We start from the raw sequence: 22,803 nt of genomic DNA, 5'->3' as shown, positions 1-22,803 counted from the left end.
TTTTAAGAACCAAGGCATAACGGAGCAAAAAGCATTTCTAAATAGCTTCTCATACCCCAGAGTTGTGTCATTGACATAAGGTGGCAATGTTACAGGCTGTTGGGCAGCCGAGAGGGATCTCATGAATCACGGCAGTGAAAGAGAAGACGAGCATCAGAAAAAAGGAGATTGAAACCGGTTTGGCACGCGCGCATGTCGAGTGTTTCGTAATGATGCCTGCAGACCCTCATTAAGCTTCATTATCTTGCCATGTGATAAACATTAATCGGCAACCTCTGACACTTCACGTATATGGTGAGTGTACGTTAAATAGTTTCAGCGATTACTCACTATTAAACTTGATTTTGTAACTAGTACATTAATAGCAAATATACAATAATTATTAATTATAGATGAATATTTTAATCTTACTTGAATTCTAATATTTCTTTTAACCAATATAAATGCATGTGTATTTTTATAACATAACGGACAGCGCAATAAGTGACTAATATTACTTTTGACTTATATACAATTAAGTTCAATGGATAGTACAACAGATAAATACAACAAAATATTCAGAAATGTTTGCAAATGCAAAACAGTCAAAGATGTAGATTCACGGTTAAAGTGGAAAGAAGGGAGGAGAGCCAAATTACCCGGCACAGAACACATTATCTCCACTTGATAGGCCCCATACCCTCGAAGCAGTGGCTCTCCGATGTAAATTGTTCAAACAAGATCTGGAGAAAAGAATAGATTTTCTTTAGGTTTTACACTAGTAAGAAGATTGCGAAACACTGCAAGTCTTTTCTTTCTTCTTTCCCTTCTAACTTTGCGATTGCCTTTATTCCCTCCATCACATAAATTTATTCAAACAAATTCTATAATTACTTTTTCGACCCAACTGCCACTCGACTTAAGATTTATATACTCGATTACATAGTAACGCTTAATGTTTTTGTCGTTTATGTAAAATGTATACTATAATTTTGCGTTGAACTTAATCTTTTGAAAATAAAATCAAAATTTTTAAATATAAATTGTAACAAATATTTCTAAAGAAAACCAATAAATAACCAATAGATAATGATTAGACACTTTTATCATATCAGAATATACTTTTAATATTTTTAAAAAATTGAGAAATTCTTTATATAAGTAAATGATAAATACTCAGTTCTCTACATTTTACTATAAATATAAATATCAAGGCAAGAAAGAAAATTTAAATAAATTAAATGTACAAATAAAAAAAATTTTATTCTTATGATTTGATTAGCCAATTGATATATATTAGTTAATCTATCAGCAAGTACTACGGGTAATCTACGATGCGGCGAAGAGAGAGTGAGTTTAACGCCAATAGAAATGGTACGTCAATTGATGACTCGATACATTTTTAAGGGAGATTACAAATTTCTTTGTATTCCGCTTACATCTTGACATAAACTGACAAATTAAACACGAGAGCAAAGTAAAACGTATTTTTATAATATGCGATATTTAAATGTCATCGCGTAAAATAAGGTTCCAGCGAGATTTAGCAATTTATTACTTTTACTTAAAGCAATTTGATTTTCTGCTACAGTATTTAAATTATTTCAAATAAAAGCTATCTTTTTTAAAATCACACTTTCTTAAGAAAATAAGTTACGTAACTATGAAAACTTATTCCCCAAAAATATTCTATTATAGTAGAATTTCAAATAAAACATTCTATTGAGATTTAGAGAATTTGAATTTAATCTGGTAAAAATTAAATAATTAAAAAGATTGACGATGCGAAAAAATATATTTGGCATATAATCTCGCTGAAAAATATTTTACATCATACAAAAAATTAATGAAAATGTATCGTAATATATTTCGTCGCGAGAAAATTATATAAAATTAAAAAAAATATATATTTAAGCAAAAAAAATGCAATTTCTCAATATTTTGGGGAGGTTTTACTCCAACATTTTTATTTCAAGAAACGGAGCGTCACAGTATCGACCTTGAGGGTAGTGCGGCTCGCACCAGAGTGACAGTCTCATGACGTTGCCGTAGCGGCGCCACAATCCTTGGTATCTGGAATGGGCGTCGAGATGGGTACAGGCAGCTTCATCCATTGGTCGTGCAACTCGCAGTGGATTGGTGCACGTTACCAAATGGGTAAAACCACCCCAACGGTATGGTTGTTGCGCGGTGTCGTTCCTGGCCGCGCCCACCGCTATCCTCAAAGCCCGACCCCACTGGGACCTGCTGGCACGCCGCTAGTGCCGGCCCTGACACATTCGACAAGCGGCTCCGTAACGGGAAACAACGTGCGACTGGGGACCTCGAAGGACCTCTCCGCTGGTCACGAGACACGCTTGAGACGTTTCGGCGACGACGATAATACGTGCCAGGGTGTCGCCGGCGAGTGTTCAGATTACTACCGCTGCATACGTTTGTGTCCTAGCGTATGTCGCCGTTGGGTATTAAAGACCATCAAACAATTTCGAAGGAACCATCATAAAGACGATTAAAGAGAGCGTTCACAAGACAACACATGAAGCCCGTTACGAGATCTGCGAACATGCGGTACATCGTGTAAAAAGTGCTAGAACCAGTGATAGAGACTCGTGAAAGTTTGCGAGAACCAACGCGAATTGACAGGGAAAGAAAAGGACACGATTCTGCGCGAGCGAATGAGAACTGTCATCCAGTGAAAACAGTGTGTTGTGAGACGCAACCCTTTAGTGCGCGCTCGTATCGCGAACTCGTGGCACGCACGTTTCGGACGCATGTGCATCAACACGCGGTCGGTGCGCCCGGTTTGACGGTGCAACCCGGAACGGCGCGACACCGTCAGTGGTAAGCGGACATTCATGCACCGCCACCGGCTACCGGCCGCTGGCGTTCAAGTGATAACAATTCATGCACGCATCTAAAGAAACGTGGCACCGAACGTATCCGCTCTGACGGAGAGACAACCAGTGGAGTCTCTCGCGGAAGCGCGAAGGGGTGGTGAACGAGGAGGCGACGAAGGTTTTTGCACAGAGTGGCAACGCGAAGGAGGAAGCCTGTTGCCCCAAGAGAATCCCTACGGCCTCACCACGCGGTCCGACGAGTGGAGCAGTCTCCTGCCCAGCTCCACGATCGTGGGTGCTGGGGGGTCGGCATGGCTCGGACTCAGCGCCGGGGGTGGTACGGGGGCCACCACGGGAGGCGGAAGTCCCGTCGAACTCGAGGGTCACTGGGGACGTAAGCTGTATGGCGCGAGTGTGGCCCCGCCGCCCCCGCCACCTCATCATCATCCACGGGCGCCGTTGGTTTTCGCGCCTCAAGATATGAGGCAAATATTGAAGGAGGAACCTGTACCACGTGCTTGGCCGCAGCCTGCGCTCGCCGACAACGGAACGTAAGTACATAAAATGTAATATTTACATTTGGCAAAGAGTAATCGAGACATGTATGAGATTAGATGTACTTATCGGCGAAGGTATCGAACAAAATTAATGTTTATTGCTAAAATAATACATGGTATTAATTATCCTCTTTATTCAATTTTATTATTCAACCATCGACTTCATTGAAAATAGTTGGATCTATAACTGTATTATTGTAAGAATTTTTGCTTGATATGATTGAGTGAATTAATTCTTCTTTAATAAATTGTATTGTATAACTTGAAAATGTATATATAACATAACGGCATTATATAAAAAATTTATTTTTTGCAATAAACAACAGTTTAAAGAAAGAAAAAGTTTTACACGCAATATCGTTTCTATTAAATTTAACAAGGAGCAAAATTACCATCCCTCGGTAAAATTTTGTTCCTATCAATTTTTAAAGTGTGATATTTATATTTTAAAACAGTTTATAAACTATATTTAAAGTTGTGTTATAAAGCACATGTTACATATTATATTACTTCGTTATTTCCGCGTCAGGAGAAAACAAAGTTTATATTGTAACATTACAAAATTGTTCTGTTTTAAATTTTTTATCTATTATAATAATTAATTAAAGCGTATAATAAAACATAAAATACAGAAATATATTTATTTCTAATATAAATTGAGCAAATATATTCGTGCTGCTGTTATGACATTTGCCGTCGGATCGCACGGCAAGGTCTATCCCTACGCAATCCCTAAAACTCAATGTTCACTAAAATTGAGACAACTTTAGATACAATAAAATAATTAAATAAATACATTTATCATAAATACACAATCAAAAATCAAATTATACAAATATGCAAATTATAAATTTTTATCAAAGAAACAAATACAAAAAGTTTAAAGAGGCATAATTTTTTTCGTCACAATAATATAAAGCTCACTTAAATTACTTTTCAAAGAGTCAATAAAATGTAATATTTTCCTCTTTTTGTTCCATAAGACGGTGTTTATTATTAATGGTTTATTTTAGATCTTTTGCCATTGTCACATCGTTACATAGATGGTAACACTGAAAATTGACAGCATAGCTACTGTTTCATGCTATAAAAACAGATAGCCCCTTTATTTTCACGATTTTTTCAGCATATTGTTTCATTTTTAGTATATTGTTTCAAATCGCGATGCACACGTTACTGCGTTTGGCGAACAATAAAACGTGCTTTATTGCAGCCTCGCTTAAAGGATTTGCACGACGTGCAAACGACGAAGATACAAATATCTACGATTACTCGACAAGGTAAACCGGGCAAGCCGGCGGATTCGCTAATCCAATAGCGGTTCTCTAATTAATCCCTTCCTCCAAGTACCGTGACACGAGGACCGACCGGAATCGAGTTAATGTAATTGAGAATTTTAGCGCCTTTTGCTCATCGCTTCATCCCGGACTTTCATCGTACTTTCCCCCTCGTTTATCCAATCGTTCTTCCTGCAGGCTATCGGAGCCTCTTCGAGAAAGAAAGACAACTGTTTCGTCCCGCACTCGCGAAACTAAAGCGCGAATAATTTTATTAAAGCTGATTGCGCAAGAGTATTATGATGTCAAGACTGACGAAAAATAAAAATACACAAGATACACAAAGATTACTTAGAAATTTCCAATGCGAATTATGTAATTATACTTTTCAACTAATTATATTTGTATGTATATTCAATTATAATTATATATTATAATTATAAATTTAATACATCTTAACAAACTTAAATTGAATTATTTATAACATAATTTATATAATTACAAGTCACACATAATTTAAGAATTATTATCAACATGACTGTGCATTGAATACTGCAAATGACTTAAATTATTGAGAGATAAATAACAATCGGCATCAAAATTTCAGAGCATAAATTTTCTTTTTATTAAACTTAATTGAATCAATGTTGCGGCAATCTAAATAAATTGTTTTATAAAAGTTTAAGAGTCGCAAAATGTTAAGCGTCAACTTTCGCCTTCACGAAAACTCAAGCTGGAAAGTTTCGTTTCCTGCTACGAAGAACGGTTGTACCACACAACTACGTTACATCGAGATCAACTAGAGAGAGAGAGGAAAGGTTTGCGAAATTGTTTTAAAACTCTCGCGAAACAGAGGCATATAAACTCTGATGCTTTTTAAAAACTCCTAAAAAAGTTATCCACCTAATGAAGCAATAAACTATCTCACTCGACAGAAGGGACGTCGCAGAACGGAAAAACGATGTTTCATATATGTATGAATCAGAGATAAAAAAAAAAAAAGAGTGGAAGAAAAATTGTAATCAATCTTCGAAACGGTTAGTCATCTGACAAATCTGGAAAAAAGACATATTGCAGTACATAACGTATATATCTCGTAATATCATAGGACACACGTTTGCGTCTTATAATGAAAAAAAATAAATAACGTTCATATTTATAACAAATTATTAATTAAATTTTATATTTTAAAATTTAAAGATTTAATTATAAATTTAAGTATTTAATAATTTATATAATATTCAATTCATATTTTAATATATAATTATTTAAGGTTAATTAAAATAGATCTACGAAAATTATTTATTATCGCGAAAATTCTGCAGAATATTTATAAAATATATATATATATATATATATATATATATATCTATGTTTGGTGTGTCTATTAATAAGTAATGGATTTTTATGTGCAGAAGGTACGATGAAACATGCTAAATTGAACAACGCTCGCAGTAACGCGTGTTCATAGCAAATTACATTCGGATATATTACAAATTGCTCATTATCTCCGTGCGCATTATGAATCGCGTTGGGTGCGAGCGTAAACAGAGTGTGCTTCGGGTAACTCGCAATAACTAACGCCCGACGGTGCGTATTACCCGCGGATTTATTGTAATTCTCTACGATTGCTTTATCCGTGAATTCGTAACCATATCGGTGGGTTCGTATTATCCGCATATTTCATTCATAATGTACGGCGTACAAATAGCATAGGTCGTATTTCGTGTATAAAGTATAAGCAATATCGATCGTTTATCTGACAAACCTCCGTTCTACTCCAAATGCATCGGAGATTACGCTTTGTCATCGTTTAAATGTCGATTACGTCGTTACTTGGCGTACGTGGATGGTTCCGCAGATTTCACGGAAGTGAAAAAGCTCCGTCGTAAGCCTCCTAACGCGATATAAAACACAATTCTTCTCATAACTTCATATCTGTGCACGGTTCGTAAACCACGCGTATCTGCTGCTTTTATTCGCTGCTTGTGTTCGTATAATCGCGCAATACTCGTGTAATAAGTTGGCGTAGCTCTTCTCGTCGCGATTGAGAAGTTGCGTTCAGAGTCGAAAAATTAATTATATCTTAGTTTGCGTATTTGAACAAACGTCGCGCTTTAGAATATCGCCATCCGTTGTTCGGAATGAATCTGCGAATCGAATTGCACGATGTTATAGTTAAAAGAATAATCATCGCAGTGGGATAACAGCGGGAGATCGAATGATTCGCAGGTGTCGGAATGAGCACCGGAATGTTATCTGCGAGCCGAAAGTACGGGTGGCAAATTGCACACACGAATACAGTAAACGCGAATGGAGCCTGTAATTATCACCTCGGTGTCGATCGGTAGAACGAGCAACACGCGCGCCGGTATAAGCGCATAAAGCGCGTGTTATCCTCATGCATTCGTGGAACGTAACTCATAAAGGTTTGAGCGTGCTGTGACACTCAGTATGAGAAATAACGCAAAAAGGGAAACCCCGTTCAAGGGACAAATATTGGAAAAAATTGTACATAGACTTTTTTACTATGTTACATATTTAAAATTATGACCAAATTAATAAACTGGAAATTTGCATTTCTTGCTGCCTTTTAAATTTACGTATCCTATTCTTCAAAACTTATCTGATTCGCTTAAAGGTTAATAAAATATAGAGAATTGCATCTGCACAGATTACTATAACCTTGATTTTATATTAATTATTAAGTTTTATAAAACATTCTGACTCATAAATCTTAAGATGTACATATGTATAATACACTTATTACATTTTTAAATAATTTGATCAAGATAACGTGGCATTCTTTAAATCGATATCGAAATATGATTAAATTTGCAAATTTATTCCTTTCTAAACTAATTTTCGTGTAAGAGTTTGCATGACGCACCGATAACCGCATACGCATTATTGTCATATTAGCGATACAAACTGCACGCGTACGCGCGGTTTTCCGCAATCCACGATAGTCGCTCGAAAAGGAGTGGTGGTGCATCGGTGCGGGCGATAATATAACGGTACGGCAGAACGTGCCTATACGTTATATAGGAATTGGTGCATGGCAAACGGGGCAAAATAATCGGACGTCGAGAGTTATGGGGCGCGAACCGGCGACCGGTTAATCAGCCACCGATAATTATCGACACGGGCAGTACATCACTCCCCTTCCTCTTCCCCAACGCGTCCACCCTTGCCGTGATCCACCCCGTCGTCCCCGCCGCTCGTCCCGAAAGCCCGCGTTGCACCCCGTCCTCCGCCCGTTTCCTCCCCCAACCTGCCGGCGGCTCGGCGTCCCACCACCTGGCGTGACAAACGCACCGCCGATACCATCATTTATTTCGCAAATGTGCTGCAAAACTGCCGCTATTCATTTTCGGTCCAGTCGATTCAGTTTTCCGCTCCGAGGGTCCGCCCTGATGGCTGTGCGCGCGGCTCTGTGCAGTCGTGCGATGGTTTTATCGTTTCGCGACGCCACGATCACACACAGACCAGCGCCGATAATGCGATTTCTCGGCGGTGATTTTTAACCGCCGAGTGCAATATACGTTCTACGTGAAAGTCAAAAAATCCTTTAAATTTGCAATCATATTTACCATGGATTGACAACGATTCATTGCTCTGCGATCTGTAAAAAATTTGACAAAGTCTACATTTCATTATTGAAAAACAGAAAGGACTCTACTTAGAGCCTTGTAATAAATTGGAAATAATAATTATTATAATAATTATTTTGTTGCATATTTTAATTATTATTATCAGTATATGAAAGAATAACGATAAAATATAGTGATAAACACTTCCGAAATCAATCAACATCGAGTCTGACATTCACAAACGAACTATGCAAAGCGCAACGCACTTGAAAAGGGGACTTTCCGTGCCATTACTCAAAGATGGCATTGGAGTCCGGTGGCCTAATCTCAGCACATGAGACCTTAATGGGATTTTAAGGCGTCGAGGCCACCTGCGCGCTTCCCCACAGTCGACCTCGTTTGTCTTTCCTCTCTGCTGGTTCGGACATTCTTATTGCACTTGCAGACTGATACACCTCTTCAATTTCACGATGAAGAGCATAACGTTTCACTTGTCTTTGAAAGATTGTTAGATTTTAAACATTATTCGTCCGTTTATTGAAATAAAAATTAATATTATTTTTAGATTATATGTGTATATAGATTGATAAAGATGAGAATAAAATCTATTATAAATTATACAATATGTTAATGCCATGAAAAAATTCTTTCATATACTTTAATATAATAATATGTTTTTATGCCGAATATTTATATTCTAATGTAAGAAAAACATTTATATTTGTTATGGATGATATTATGAAATGTATTGTATCTGATTAAACAGAACTGGCGTGGGCCGGGCGCATTTCGAGAAACAACCACCGAGTAATCTGAGGAAAAGCAATTTTTTCCATTTCGTAATCGCCCTTTACGATCGACATGGCCAACCGATCGAGATTGAGAGGACGTCATTCATGGGCTTCGTCGAGAAAGATCAGGTAATGATTTCTGCTATTACGTTCTTCGCACGGTCTTTAAAACTTTCTCCAAACGATCCACGAGCTTAATCAGAGAGTCGATAATCGTCGGTAATCGCGGTGCAAGTTGCACTGTCCTAAATGGTAATAGTACAAAAAGAAAATGATCCGCACGTAGCCGAAAAGCTTGGAGAACCCGATCGCGTCGAGACATTTTTCTTTCGCGCGCGTCGATGGCGGCGAACGAGTTTACGAGTACCGGTAGAAATGACGATAGCGAGTGATAAGTTCGGAATTTCAATGCTTCGCCCTAACCGCCGCTCTCCCGGGAGGCCGGATGGAAAAAGGCTTGGAGAGGAGGCCCTTTATGACGCCGGGGAATATCGTGCAAGCGCGCGCTTATCTCGATAATTGCCGTTTCCATCGGGGCCGGCGTCAAATATTAAACAGCGACGCCTACGCGTGTATGCGTATCAATAGTCCGTAGAATCCATATCTCCGGCGTCTCTTTTCCGGCAATTAGTCGGACAGGCGAAAATCCATCGGCCACGGGTGAGAAATGGACGGCCGCGATGCAGGATCACCGGGAATGGTCACGCGAAGCACGAATGACCTACGAATAATAAAGAGCGCCCTTGGAGCGCCTTCTCTTTCATCGCTCTCTCGTACCTTCGATCGGAGATTACGCTTTGTGGAGCGTTTGATGTTAACCAAGTACTCGCGCGCGAGAAATATCGGCCTTTACGAGGAATTACCGTAATTGCCGACGATACAGTCTGCAGCTAATTATTTATATAGCAATGTACAATGAATTTTTTTCTGTCATACGCTTATATATTTTATGACGCGATACGGTTATATGTATGTACGAAAGGGCATTTTGCTCGTATACCTTTAAGACCTTTCACATCATAACTATGAAATGCGACGAAGCTATTTTTTACGCTCAATTTCGCTGTCCTGGATACCACAAGTCAGTCATAACGGCAGCTCAGAAACAGTGCCATTATAGAGAGATCGCATTTGAAATGATCATTATCTATTTTCATCATTATACATTAATTTTTATATATTAATATGTTAATATAATAATTTTAATATATTAATTAAATTATTATACTATTATGTACCAAATTATGTATAAATTGCGCGGATTTTGAACGCAATAATTAAAACACATAAATTGTGACTCTATATATATATATATATATATATATATATACAGAAATTAAATGACAGCTGCTGAATAATTATACACTTCCTGAATCGGCGGTGAATAACGCGATAAGTTATCACAATGAAAAACCGCTGTCAAACAGCTGTGAATCCAAGTTCCGCTCGTAGAGTTATCGCGAGGAACGATCGTAACCCCGAAAGAATGCCCTCAAACGGGACACGATTGTCAGCGTTCAGTCATCGTTAGAGCTCCACTTTCTATTGGTCAATTAGTACAACTGTTTAAGGAGAAGTTACTTACCTGCGACGCGACATCCATTCTTGCGCAAGAGAAATCGTTACGTTGAGAGATCGCGCGGACAAACGAGCAAGGCGTACAGATTTGCACAAGTATACACATCTCCGGTATGTATGTACGTGCTAAACAACCGACATACATCACGCGCTTTATGGTGTTACATTGTAGATCGCTCGATCAGATCAACGTTAAACGCAATAACGTAGTGTCAAAGCCGCACTATCGTATATACCGTACAACCGACGGAAATCCAAATGCATGACACGAGGACGAGCCAAGGTCCACGCACGTATAAATTATCGAAACGTAATCCCGGCCGTAACCTCTGAAATTTTGGCAAGTCCCGTACGTATAACGACGATGCTTTGTCGGAAGTCCTCTGTCTCTCTCGTGTCTATTTCCCTTCTCTTTCTCTTCCTCCGTACCCCGGGGTAACGAGGTACACCCCCTAATAAATCTATCCGCCATAAATCGTCGGCTAATTCGACAGGAAAGCGTATAGATCGCGTTCTTGGATGTGGATTTAAGAATATAACAAAGCGCGAATTCTCTTTTGGAAGGCAAATCAAATTGGATTTCATCAATATATAATGTATATGAAAAAATAAAAAATAATTACTGTTTCTTTAATATGCTATAATAAAATAATTAGAAAATAGTATTCTTTATTAATGACACTCTTAATATTTGTGGCTCAAATAGTTTCTTGCAGATGATTTGATGGTATTACATGTCACTAAAGTCACTATTTTTAATATAACGTAAATCGAATAATTCATATTATTCCAATAACAGATTTCACAAAAGTTTACATAAAGCAAATATTAATCGAAAACTTCTCTCATTCTTGACATTGTTCTTTTTAATATCTTTTTAGCACTTCATCTTTCCATAAATCTATAACGCTCTCGCTCATTCCTCTCTCCTCTCCTATCCTGACCTTATAATACGTGCATAATTTATGTTGTCGGGACAGTTGCATCGCGTGGCCTCCCTATTAATTAGGGTCATGCACCGCGGACATACATCAACCCCGTGCCGAGTTCGTACCTCGAATCACACACCTTCGGCCCATTGCCGCTCTTAATCGGAATTGTGTGTTTTACTATAGTTATAGCGTAAAAATATTTCCATCAAGAATACTGCGCACACCTTAATACGCGATTTTTTTTAATAATGAAAATGGATAACACCATACTAAAACACAAAATTATATTATGTTGAAAATTTTGCTGATGATATTAATAATTATTATTATCTCTCGAGTTAACTCTTAAAAATTTCAAAAACAAATTTTATTTATACTCATCACAAAAATTAAAAATATACGTTACAATCGACATATAAAATTTTTTCCTAAGTGATAAGATAACGACCGCTTGTCACGGACAGCAATATACACATATGAATTAAGATCTCTAAGCTCGACGCAACAGTTACATACGTTCGTACCTACCGTACCAATAAAAAAATGGCTTTAGATAAATACCTAGCATTTTCCCATTTCGTTCGCTTTTTGCTCGTATTTAATTAAAAAGTAGTCAACGGACGAAGAGAGAGAGAGAGAGAGAGAGTAGCTCGACCTATCCGCGTGTATATCTGATTAACGTCCGTCGTGTGCGCCGGACGAATTTAGAGATTAATGGTCGCGACGAACGCCGACGACAGGAAAGAGCTTAATGCGTGCGCTCTCGGACGGTGCCGTTTGCGCGACGGAAAAAAAGGGAAGAAAGACGTCGCCGATCGACGAAGTAGGACCGATTATCCGATGAAGCGGACGCGGATATGAACGGAGAGGGGAATATTTCGTTAGAAAAATGATCACTTCTCGTTCATTCGTCGTTCGAGAAATCTTGCGATGGATTTATGCGGTGTTCTTATTCGCGTCGACTATTCTCGAGCTTAAGCTGATAAGCTATAATCTTGATATCTCCTGTGGAACTCGTCGAAAGGGAGTAACTGATACAGTCAGGTTCAAAATATAAGAGAGTTTAAAAGTATGAGATTGTTCTTGAAAAACTTAAAATACACCATAAAAAAATGAAATTTCTCTTTTTCATTTTATTTTATATTTAAAAGATTATTACACATATACATATCTATTAGCTATACAATTTTATCATACTGTTTATAATTACATAATTAAAATTTGCTTTCTTTGAAATCATATATTTGTATACAAACTTATATTAACAATTTCTGTTTTGCCACACATAATATTTGTCAAATACATGCTGCAAAACCGGTAAAATTCTACGAAATTTATAAAAAATTAACGCAATTTATTAGAAGATTCTAGATAATTGCATGGCGTCTGCGTGGACAGTAAAATAACACACAGCGAGACCAAGTTTCACTAGACATCTATGCGCGTAATTACGTTAATTTGACGTAGAATCGATCGAGCTGCCAACGTTTATCCTCGAGGCGAAAGGTCGTATGCACGACTAAAAGTCGTGGTTGTGGCGTGGAGAGGGGAGGGAAGGGAGAGGGGTACAGTCGTGGGTGTACCAGCGACCATGATGTTCCGGGGGTTGGTAGTTGAAAATGCATTACCGCGGTCGCGGCATATGGCACGATGCACGCATGACTCGTCAACGGGGCAGGATGATAATTATGCATCGCACGCCATACGTAATGGCATGGCTCTTACCGGCGCATCAAGAAATTAATAATTAGCGTGAGGTGGAGCAGGCTGGGCACACACAGGCGTTGCGTCACGATGCACTTAATTAAAATAGAGCAGAACGCGAAGAACGCGAGACCGATAACCATTGTAAGCTTTGTATGTTAGAATTTGTGGATATATAATTTCAAAATGCAATCGATTCATTAATTATTCGTATTATTTACATGCATTCTGTATCTATTTTACAGGAGTCTGAAGGCCAAAAAACAAACAACGGTATCCAATACAGTCTACATCTACTCTACTCTAATGGTGAGTAGAAAAATTAATCTTTAGGATTTAAATAATTAAAATAGTTTATTGATTACTTAAATTCGTATTAATTTCAACCATTAACAAAGTGAAATCAATTTAGTAATTTATTTTTCCATGCGTTAATTATTTAGTAATTAATTAATGCACTGCACATATATTTATTAAATATTAACATCTTTATTTTCAATAAAACAATCAATGAAATGAGATACAAATATGAATGAATATTTACAAATCACATTCAACCGGAAAGGTATCACGACCGAATAAACTTTGGAATCAATATCAGCAAATGCGTATTCGTGGGCATAGGGGAGGGATAGGGTACGTAATAACCCCATTCACAGCGATGATGACGAGCCATATCGACATTCCATATGGACACTCGGTCTCTTAAGACCGCTAAAAAGTTCAGGGACTTTTGAAACCCAGCCGCAACAGAGACATATTTTACGTCACTGGCCCAGGCGTGGCAAAAAAGGTCCAGCTTCCGTCTCGAAGAAGCGCACGAATATACGCGCGAGAATGGCAGAACGGAAAGAGAGCAGAAAGAGAGCAGAAAAAGCGAAGTAGTTTGAAGGTGGTCCGCAGCCAGCAGACCCCCGAAAAACGTCCTCGTATTACGAACATATTAAAAAGCCGCAAGGCGCTATACGCAGGTCCCTGGCCTTACAGTTTTTCGCCCCATATACGCCACGAGTAACGTCAACAAGCCGCGATCATCTCTCTATCCCTTGTTCTTGCCGTCATCCCACTTCGTGGCCGCTATGAAATCACCACAAACCCTTTGCCTACCTTTCTGCTGCCTTTTCCGTTTTTCCTTTTTCCCGGATTTATACTACAGAGCACCCTTACACCCCTCTCCCCCAATTGCTGAGGCCCGATCAATCAATGCAAGATTTTTGCGTTGACCGAGGCTTGACTGAGGGACCGCGCTCCCATCTATGGGCACTAAAACGTGTCGTCAACATCGCGAACAAGAAACAACTAACTGTTGCAAACTAAGAAATACCAACGCGCGTCTCTCAGCCGAGTTTTTCGTCTCTCCTGCGCGTTTCTTCATCGTATTCCGGTTACCGCTTCTCAATCTCGTGTATTCGCCTGTATTCTCTACAAGAGAACACGTACTCTCATCTGGTTGCGTCCTTGCTTCTCCTTATCATTATGCAATTTTGTCTCTGCTTTCTCTCAAACGCAATGTCATTCCGTATCTGTGTCTTGTCAACGGCTTTGCTTATCAGACTCCTAATCGACAAACATGAAAAATGTCCGTTTATCGAAATAAAAGCACACACACAATTGGAGGAATATTTAAATTTAATGAATTGTAAACCATATGTACTGCTTTCAAATCTAATATAAAAAATACGTTTTTTGCTATTAGTTTTTTAGGAATATAAATCTGGATCATTCATTACGTTGCTTTTCGTTTTAGCATAATTAAAAAATATCTAATATAATAAATAATAATAAATAATATTAACCAATTAATTTTTTTTTAAATAAAAATTTATTGAATAATAATTATATCTCTAGAGGAGAAAAAATTAATCACTGTATAATCAATTATTGGAATATAAAAATATTGACTTATTATATATTATAGTACTTATGATAAATCTTAAAAAGAAACATTTCAAAAAAATTACTCGTTTTGATCGAATGATATAACGAAGTTTATACATTATCATACGCGAGTAGTATACTACTAGCCATGCTTTTTACAGTCGATCGATACATCTGTGCGGCTCTGATTTATGCGCCGTAGATCGGACTGTCGTGTCGTTTATAAAAGTTTCATGCACGAAATACTTTGCCACGTGCACGCGCGAACGAATGTTATGCCCTGGAGACAAATTGGATCGCGGACATGCCTCGTCTCTCCAAGTCCACCGTTACATTGGCAGATCCACATCAGGTGCTCCTGTGCACGTCATGGCATCACCGATCGCTTCGCGCGCGACCAGGCAATAAATCTATAATTAAATAATAAATAAGGAGCGTTCCTTACGGTTCGAGTGACGACGGGCTCTCGCCCATATCGGGCCCTACTCCTTTTTGTCATCGCTCATTCCTCCTGCGCGCTCCATTTTCTCTTCATCCTTCTCTTCCTCTTGTCTACTTCCATCGTCTACTCTTTTCTTATATGCTTCTCGTGCCATCGTCGCACACACGAGCGATAAGAAATATACAACGCGCATTCGGAGAATAGAGACAAAGACGAGATACACTTATGTACTCGGTAGAATATAACGCGGTGTATAATAAAAGCGCCGCTGATCAAGGATCGCTGATCAGAACGATAGAATGGACGATGTCTGCTTTTTTTGAGAGATTGTTCTTGTCCATCCGAACCTGGTCGCCTAGTTATGCTAACGTCAGCCGACCCAGACTTATTTGCCTCCACTCAGCGGGACATGACAGGCGAGTCATCTTTCTTATTCAGTGTGTTTTTCATCGCTTACCTTTATCGTCGTCACTGCGAATCGCGAAGTGCCACGCTGCTGGCGATAAGATTGACGCGTGGCATTCGCTTACCATATGGTTACATTTCAAAGCCATTAATTTAAAATGAATCAATCTATAATATAAAAAAAAATGTTATTCTCGTATCTTTATTTTTATAATATAATCTTTTATTATTTTAAATTTTTTAAGAATTAATGCACCAATAACATTTAGTGATTAACCCTGAAGACACATAATTGTGAAAGAAAAAAAGATTAGTCTGATTTTTTTAATCGATATCACATATATTAGAAAATTGAATGACATTTTATTTATTTTTGTGACTAAAATGATATCATTACTTTGAGTAGAATCTTTTATGATCAAAAAGTAAAATATTTTATCAATTTTCAATTACGTCGTGAGACATCAAAATTGTAATTTTTCTGAATTTCCTTATGGTTACCTTATCTGAAAAAGAAAATATTTAATTTATATATCTATGTTAGATTGTTACTGATTAGAACACTTGTAGCAGAGAAAGCCAGATATTCCGGCGGAAGCTCGCAGCAGTTATTCGGTCAGTTTAGCGTCGACCCGTATTTGCAAATCCTGACATGGCCACGGATACGGTAAACCGGTCGACTGCGTACGTAACTTCCGGTAAAGCCGCGACGGTTTCTCGAGGTAATTTGTGAGCTAGTTTCGAGCAGAGTATCGTAATCCGCAATAACGTTATGCGGCGGTGAGCCTGGACCTGGGCGCCCGCCGGGTCTGGGAGTCTTATGTCGGGATTACTTGGCTTACCGGGCACGCGAAGCCGGAAGCCACGGGGGTGTCTGTCCGAAATACACCCCGGGATTACCCGGGACTCCCCCAGGAAGGAAGGAACAGTTTCGAAAACTTGCAACGCCGAGACGCACATTGTAGGCAAACTGTAATTACGATCCCGATAACGCGCGATAATAACGTGTCGATACATATTACCGGAATTGTCTTAACTTTTTTTTCACAGTGTATGTAGCTGTTGTGCGACAGCTGTAATTTGCAAGGAAAAGAAATAAAAATTACAGACCCGAAATTTTTTTTATTTGCACATATGATATCAAGACGTGAAACGTGTTTGATCTTCTCTAATTGGAAATTGCGTTTACCTTAAAGCGTACGTTACATGCGTGGATATCAATGATCATTGAATTCTTCAAGTTCAAATTTGTATCCCGAAAGAATAAGGATACAACGATAATTAACGCATACGTGCGTTTCGTTTCCTGTGAGATATGCGTGGCGATATTCGGTATTCGGCGTTTCAAAGTAGAGTCAGGATCGATACAAAGAAAGAGAAAAATTGTGCATATACTCGTATATCGAAGGACAAAAACGAGCCACTTTGTATCACCGTCGAAGTTTAAATACTCCTTAATATGCAACTTTTTCTGAAAGACATGCTTTCAGTGGCGATATACTTGACAAAATTTGGGCACGTTTCCATATTCGTCGTATTCCTTTCGTAAACGTGAATTCCTGCGCGAAATACTTCTTCACTTAATAGCACTTTTTATCAAAATGCACAAAGAGAGCAAAATTATACAAACTATAATATTACCTTAATCTATTATTGATATGTTTAAATTAACATTATTTTATCTATTTTTTAGGTGTCAGGCAGGTGCAGGATATTTACGTCAGGCTTATAGACTCCGCGACAAAACAAGTAAGTACAAACATCTTTAATTTTAAATCAACAAGTATTTTTATAATTAAAAAATTGTACCAAAATATTTAACAGCAATATTTTTGTAATTAAAAATTAAATTTAAAAAAAAAAAATAAAAGAATTGTTGAAACATATATTAAAATTTTTAACGAAATATATTTCTTATTTTTTTCTATTTTTATTGTATAAGTATATTTCGTTAAAAATTTTAATACATGTTTCAACAATTCTTTTATTTTTTTTTTTAATTTAATTTTTAATTACAAAAATATTGCTGTTAAATATTTTGGTACAATTTTTTAATAATTATTATTTCTGTTACTAATTATTGTGTTATTATTATTACTACTATATTACGAAAAACAAGCTATCTTTTTTTATTTTTTTATTTTTATATAATATGATTTTCAATATTTAGCTAAATATTTCTAAATATAATATATGTATTTAGTAACAATATAAGGAAGGACATATCTTGTATATCACGTCAGATGGCAATTCAAGAAAGAATATACCAATCATTTCTCATTTTACACAAGCAACTCTTGCATCATTCTCCTTTGCTATTTTGACGCAACAAAACTCGTGCGAAATCGTCGTAGCGATGCGCGCACGTGAACGGGGGTGTTATCATCTCGGCTACAAGCACTTAATTTTCCGGGGGGTTGATTCTTACCCCTCCGGGAAAGCAGGCACATCGCTGCGCGCGGCTGTCCCATCCTGTTATCTGCGCCACGTGGCGAACTCTGCGCGCGGCCCGCGAACCACGTGTTGTGATCCCGCACCCAGGGACGTAGATCCCCATCATCCGATAAGGGTGCAAAGAAGGATCACAACCTTCGTGCAAACGCAAATACACGGGCGCGATCACGGTCGCGATAAGTTCTTTTATGTTCATCCGGGGGTACTTTTTAGGCAACGACACTTTCGTGAAAAGTATGTTTCACACCTACGAGATATCAAGACACGTAGAGAAACGAGACTATGTATAACGTGCAAGTTTAAAAATATATAAGTAAATAAAATAAGTGAACGGATATACGAGCAATTTTCAACATTTAAATCTTATGAGACATATTCATACATGAATCATAACTTGAAAAACGAGATATTCAATTTATTTCTTCTATATTTTAATGATTCTTTCTAAAAATAGTTTTTAAAAAATGTTTAAAAATTATATTATTTAAATGAAAAAACATTATTAATCTATAAATAAAAGTTATAAATTATACAAAAAAATAATAATAGAAATAAGAAATATAAATTTCTTAAAATTATTTCGTATTTAAAATTATTAAATATAAATGTAAATAAAAAATATAAATTTCTTAAAATTATTTCTTAAAATTGTTTCGTATTGAGCTGAACTTCTAACAAGGTCCTATAGATATGCGCACCATTTTAGCAAATTAAATCATCTTGGGGTTGGTCGGTTACCGAGGTAAGAAGAGGGTAGTAGTAAAGAGAAGAAGGAAGCGGAGAGAGGAAGGAATGGGAGGAGGGTTGGGGAAACAGAGCTGATGTTAGTTTTAGCTGATTAAATTACTAAGCCGCGGTGGCCTTGCATCGGCAGAGACCGGTCCTCAATTCGCGATCCATTCCTTTTATTAATCGAATCCAGGATATCATAGAGTTGAATGGTTAGAAGAGAGCGTGATCGATATATGCATTAACATTCAAAGCAAATGACACAATAAAAAGTAAATGAATAAAAAAGATGTTGAGTGCAGATATTAGTTTTAAAATACTAAACTGTCTATTAACTTATACAATTTTTCTCAATATTTATATACAATATGTAATTTTTTTAAAGAGATATTTTGCCTAGTATGTGATCTATTAAATATTTTACAGATCAGGATGAACCTGGAATTCTCAGGAATTTCTTTTGTATCTGGAAAAATCAGGAGACTCATAGAATTTTATTGGAATTCAGAGAATTTTCTCGAAAATTCTCTTTTTGATAATTTTGTTCTCATACTGTAAACAGCCGTGTGTGTGTATTGTGTGTGTGTGTGTAAAACCAGTATCTCACTTCGTGGAAACTTATTAATTGTTGAAAGTTTTGGCTTTATTTTTAATAGTTCTTAAATTCTTGATATAGATTAAATAAATAATTCTAGCTATTAAACAAAAAAGATAACTCGGGACAAACTGAGAGTCTCAGTTTATGATGTCTTACTTGGTCTACTGACGATTTTTTTAGCATTTCTTACCAGATTTTAAACATTTGAAAATTCTATTCTGATAGTTTTACAAAAAATTTTATGTGTAAAAATTATTAAAATATTAATTACACAAAGATCGTCCGAAACGTTGAATGTAAATGAGATTTCGTATTATACCGGCGATCTCGATCTAATTTACTTAATAAATATTCTAATAATTTTTACGCATATCTAGAATCTCTAGAATCCTGTTCAGAAAGTATAAGTGAGTTCAGAACAACATAAAAGAAATAATACAAAATCTCATTTAAAGTTGATAGAACAATCGAAATATAACCAGCGTCTCACCTCGGTATTTGTTTGGCGTCTCGGCCGATCTAATTTATTTTTTATTTAATAAATATTTTATTAATAAATATGTTTCTAATCATTTTTACGCACCGGACCCTCTCTGGAAATTAAAAGTGATTAACAGACGACATCTCATTAAAGTCGATAGGACTATCGAAATATGATCAGTATCTTGGTACTTGTACGTTTGCGTCTCACCCAACATCTAATTATTTAATATTTATAAATATTTTCTAAATATTCTAATAATTTTTACATATAGAATTCTCTCCAGAAAAAGTGATTAAAAGTGAGTAGAAACTGATACAAAATCTGATTAAAGTTGATAGAATTATCGAAATATAATCAGTGTCTCATCTCGGTATTTATATGTTTGGGGTTTCGAGCTAATTTGTTTAAAAAATATTCAAATAATGTATATAATTATCTCTGGAAATTAGAAATGATTGGAGAATAACACAAAATCTCATTACTTGATAAAATAATCGAAATATGACTAACGTTTAATTTAGCAATTTAATTTGTTTAATTAATATTCTAATATTTTTTTAGTAATAGAATTTTTTGTAGAACTAAAACTTTCAAGCGCTTCAAATCTTGCCTTGCCTAGAAATGCTTTAAAAAATCGTTGGCACACAAAGTGAGACGCAGCGTGAATTTTCGATTAATATTCTTTGTCATTTTTAATAATAAGGTAAATATGCTTATCTTATGAAAGTTATTCAATATTATTATTTTTTTATTGAATTTATGAATCTAATACTTGAAACATAAGAGGCTCTGTGTTTTTCTTTTGTATGAAAAGAAAAGCATCTAATAAAAAAATTATTTTAGAGAAAGTATTATATTAAATTGTATTAAAAAATCTGAAAATATTCTCTTATAACTTTAAAAATTATAAAAATATCTGAAAAATTAGGGAATCTTTTTACAAGATTTGAGTAAACATTCTGCTTGTAGAATTCACAAATTACAAATGAAACAAGAATTATATATTCAATAATAACCTAATATATATATAATATAAATATAAAGAGAAAAAGGAAAAATATACATATGTGTGTATGTAGTATAAATTTGACTTCTCTTTCTTTAGCATATAATTTCTCTTTTATACAATTTATATATAATATTATATTATGTATAACTTGTGTAAAAGAAAAATTATATGCTAGAGAGAGAGAGAGAGAGAGAAGCAAGTTGAAAACGTGAAAAAGAAAAAGAGGTCGAGAGAGTGTTCGAGGACGATTGTCCATAAAGAAAAGAAAAGCGGAAGTGATAGATAGATGCCGAGACACCCTTCTCGATTCTATGGAGGAATCATGCTGGTAAAAGGAGCAGAAAGCTGGGAGGGCAGGGGAAGAATCGAAAACGAGAAAGCTGCAATTTATACATCAAAGCTTCGATTGAACGCGTCTCCGCCACCCTGCCAGGACGAGAGGAAGAGATATAGACAGGAGAATCGATGTATATTTGCCGTATCCGTGTGCTCTGTTACATGCAACAAAATGCGCGAAGTGTTTAGTAAATCCAGGTCGATGCATCTCTTTGTTTATTGTTCTCTAGAAAATTGACAAACGTGTAACATTCATGATAACAACAAACATAGAGGATAAAAAGCGCTTAAAGTTTTTATTCAAACTTCTTCATTTAGAAACTCGCTGATTTAGAAAATTATTTAGCTTCTTGCATCATAATCAATAACTCCGATAATGGCTTAAAAATATAATGAATTTTATTCTTGCAATAATTACAATACATTTATTATTATCAGAAGCTCAAAAGAAACTGTGTAAATTAATCACATAACAAGACATTCGCGAAAGTTTTTTGCTTGATATTTATATTAAGATTAAAGACGCCGATAATTTAATTTTTCGTTAAAATAAATGTGTGTAGTAAATATTTGTTAAAACTATCGTCATTATTTTCACATTGAAAAGTTTACGAGTATCTGTGCAAGCTCGTTCTACTTTCTCGACGAGTCTCTCGGAAGCGCGAAGCCGAGTTACGGCTTGCAAATTGCGATTCGGAAACGCGCCAACTTTTCTCGAGACCGAATCAGGTGCTCGGTTATAAATCCGCAATAATTGGCTACACCGACTCGGCCGCTGAGCTCGCGGTGAAACCCCCTCCCAACCCTTAAGCTTTTCTTCAATTTCTTCGCTCCTCGCCAAGGTAGGTATCTATATCAACGTTCGCTTCCTGGAATTTCAGCGAGCGAAGTGCCTGTGCAACGAGACGCAAACGAAAAAGGAAGAGAGAGAAAGAGATGGAGATGGAGAAAGTAGGGAAGAAAAAAAAGGGCACAGGATGTTGAGAACCGTGCGTTTCTCGGTGAAATTTCCAGAAAAATACGAGCTGCTTCCCGAGAAAGAAACGAGTTTCGTGCAGCGTGGCTGAATGGCGCTAACAACGTACGCTTTTAAGCGCTCGGGAACGAACTTCCGGCCGGCGAGAGGGGGACGAATGAGAGCCAGAATGCGCTTTTTCGCGGGATTAAAAATGCTAAATGGTAATTAGTTCCGGGGATAAAAAAGCATTTACAGGACGTGT

General features: G+C 36.7%; 1 protein-coding gene across 5 annotated transcripts in view; it reads left to right on the top strand.

Moving 5' to 3' along the window:
* Nucleotides 1–2,055: 2,055 nt before the first annotated feature.
* Nucleotides 2,056–22,803, top strand: part of Kn (EBF transcription factor knot) — a 77,801-nt gene continuing 57,053 nt past the window's right edge. For 3 of the 5 annotated variants that reach the window (XR_012047786.1, XR_012047787.1, XM_072903283.1), the window contains exons 1-4: nt 2,073–3,367; nt 9,010–9,163; nt 13,494–13,557; nt 17,667–17,722. Coding sequence is in view for 3 of the 5 variants with exons in the window: in XM_072903283.1 (XP_072759384.1) it covers nt 3,297–3,367; nt 9,010–9,163; nt 13,494–13,557; nt 17,667–17,722 (345 nt within the window). In the remaining 2 variants the exon portion in view is untranslated. Of the gene's footprint in view, nt 3,368–9,009; nt 9,164–12,694; nt 13,393–13,493; nt 13,558–17,666; nt 17,723–22,803 lie in introns of those variants that run through there. The other 2 variants (XM_072903284.1, XM_072903285.1) reach the window with 2 other exon arrangements.

This window comes from Anoplolepis gracilipes, chromosome 12 (assembly GCF_047496725.1).
Source record: "Anoplolepis gracilipes chromosome 12, ASM4749672v1, whole genome shotgun sequence".
Lineage (NCBI taxonomy): Eukaryota > Metazoa > Arthropoda > Insecta > Hymenoptera > Formicidae > Anoplolepis > Anoplolepis gracilipes.
Note: the sequence above shows the minus strand (reverse complement) of the source record. Positions and strands in the feature narration are given on the sequence as shown.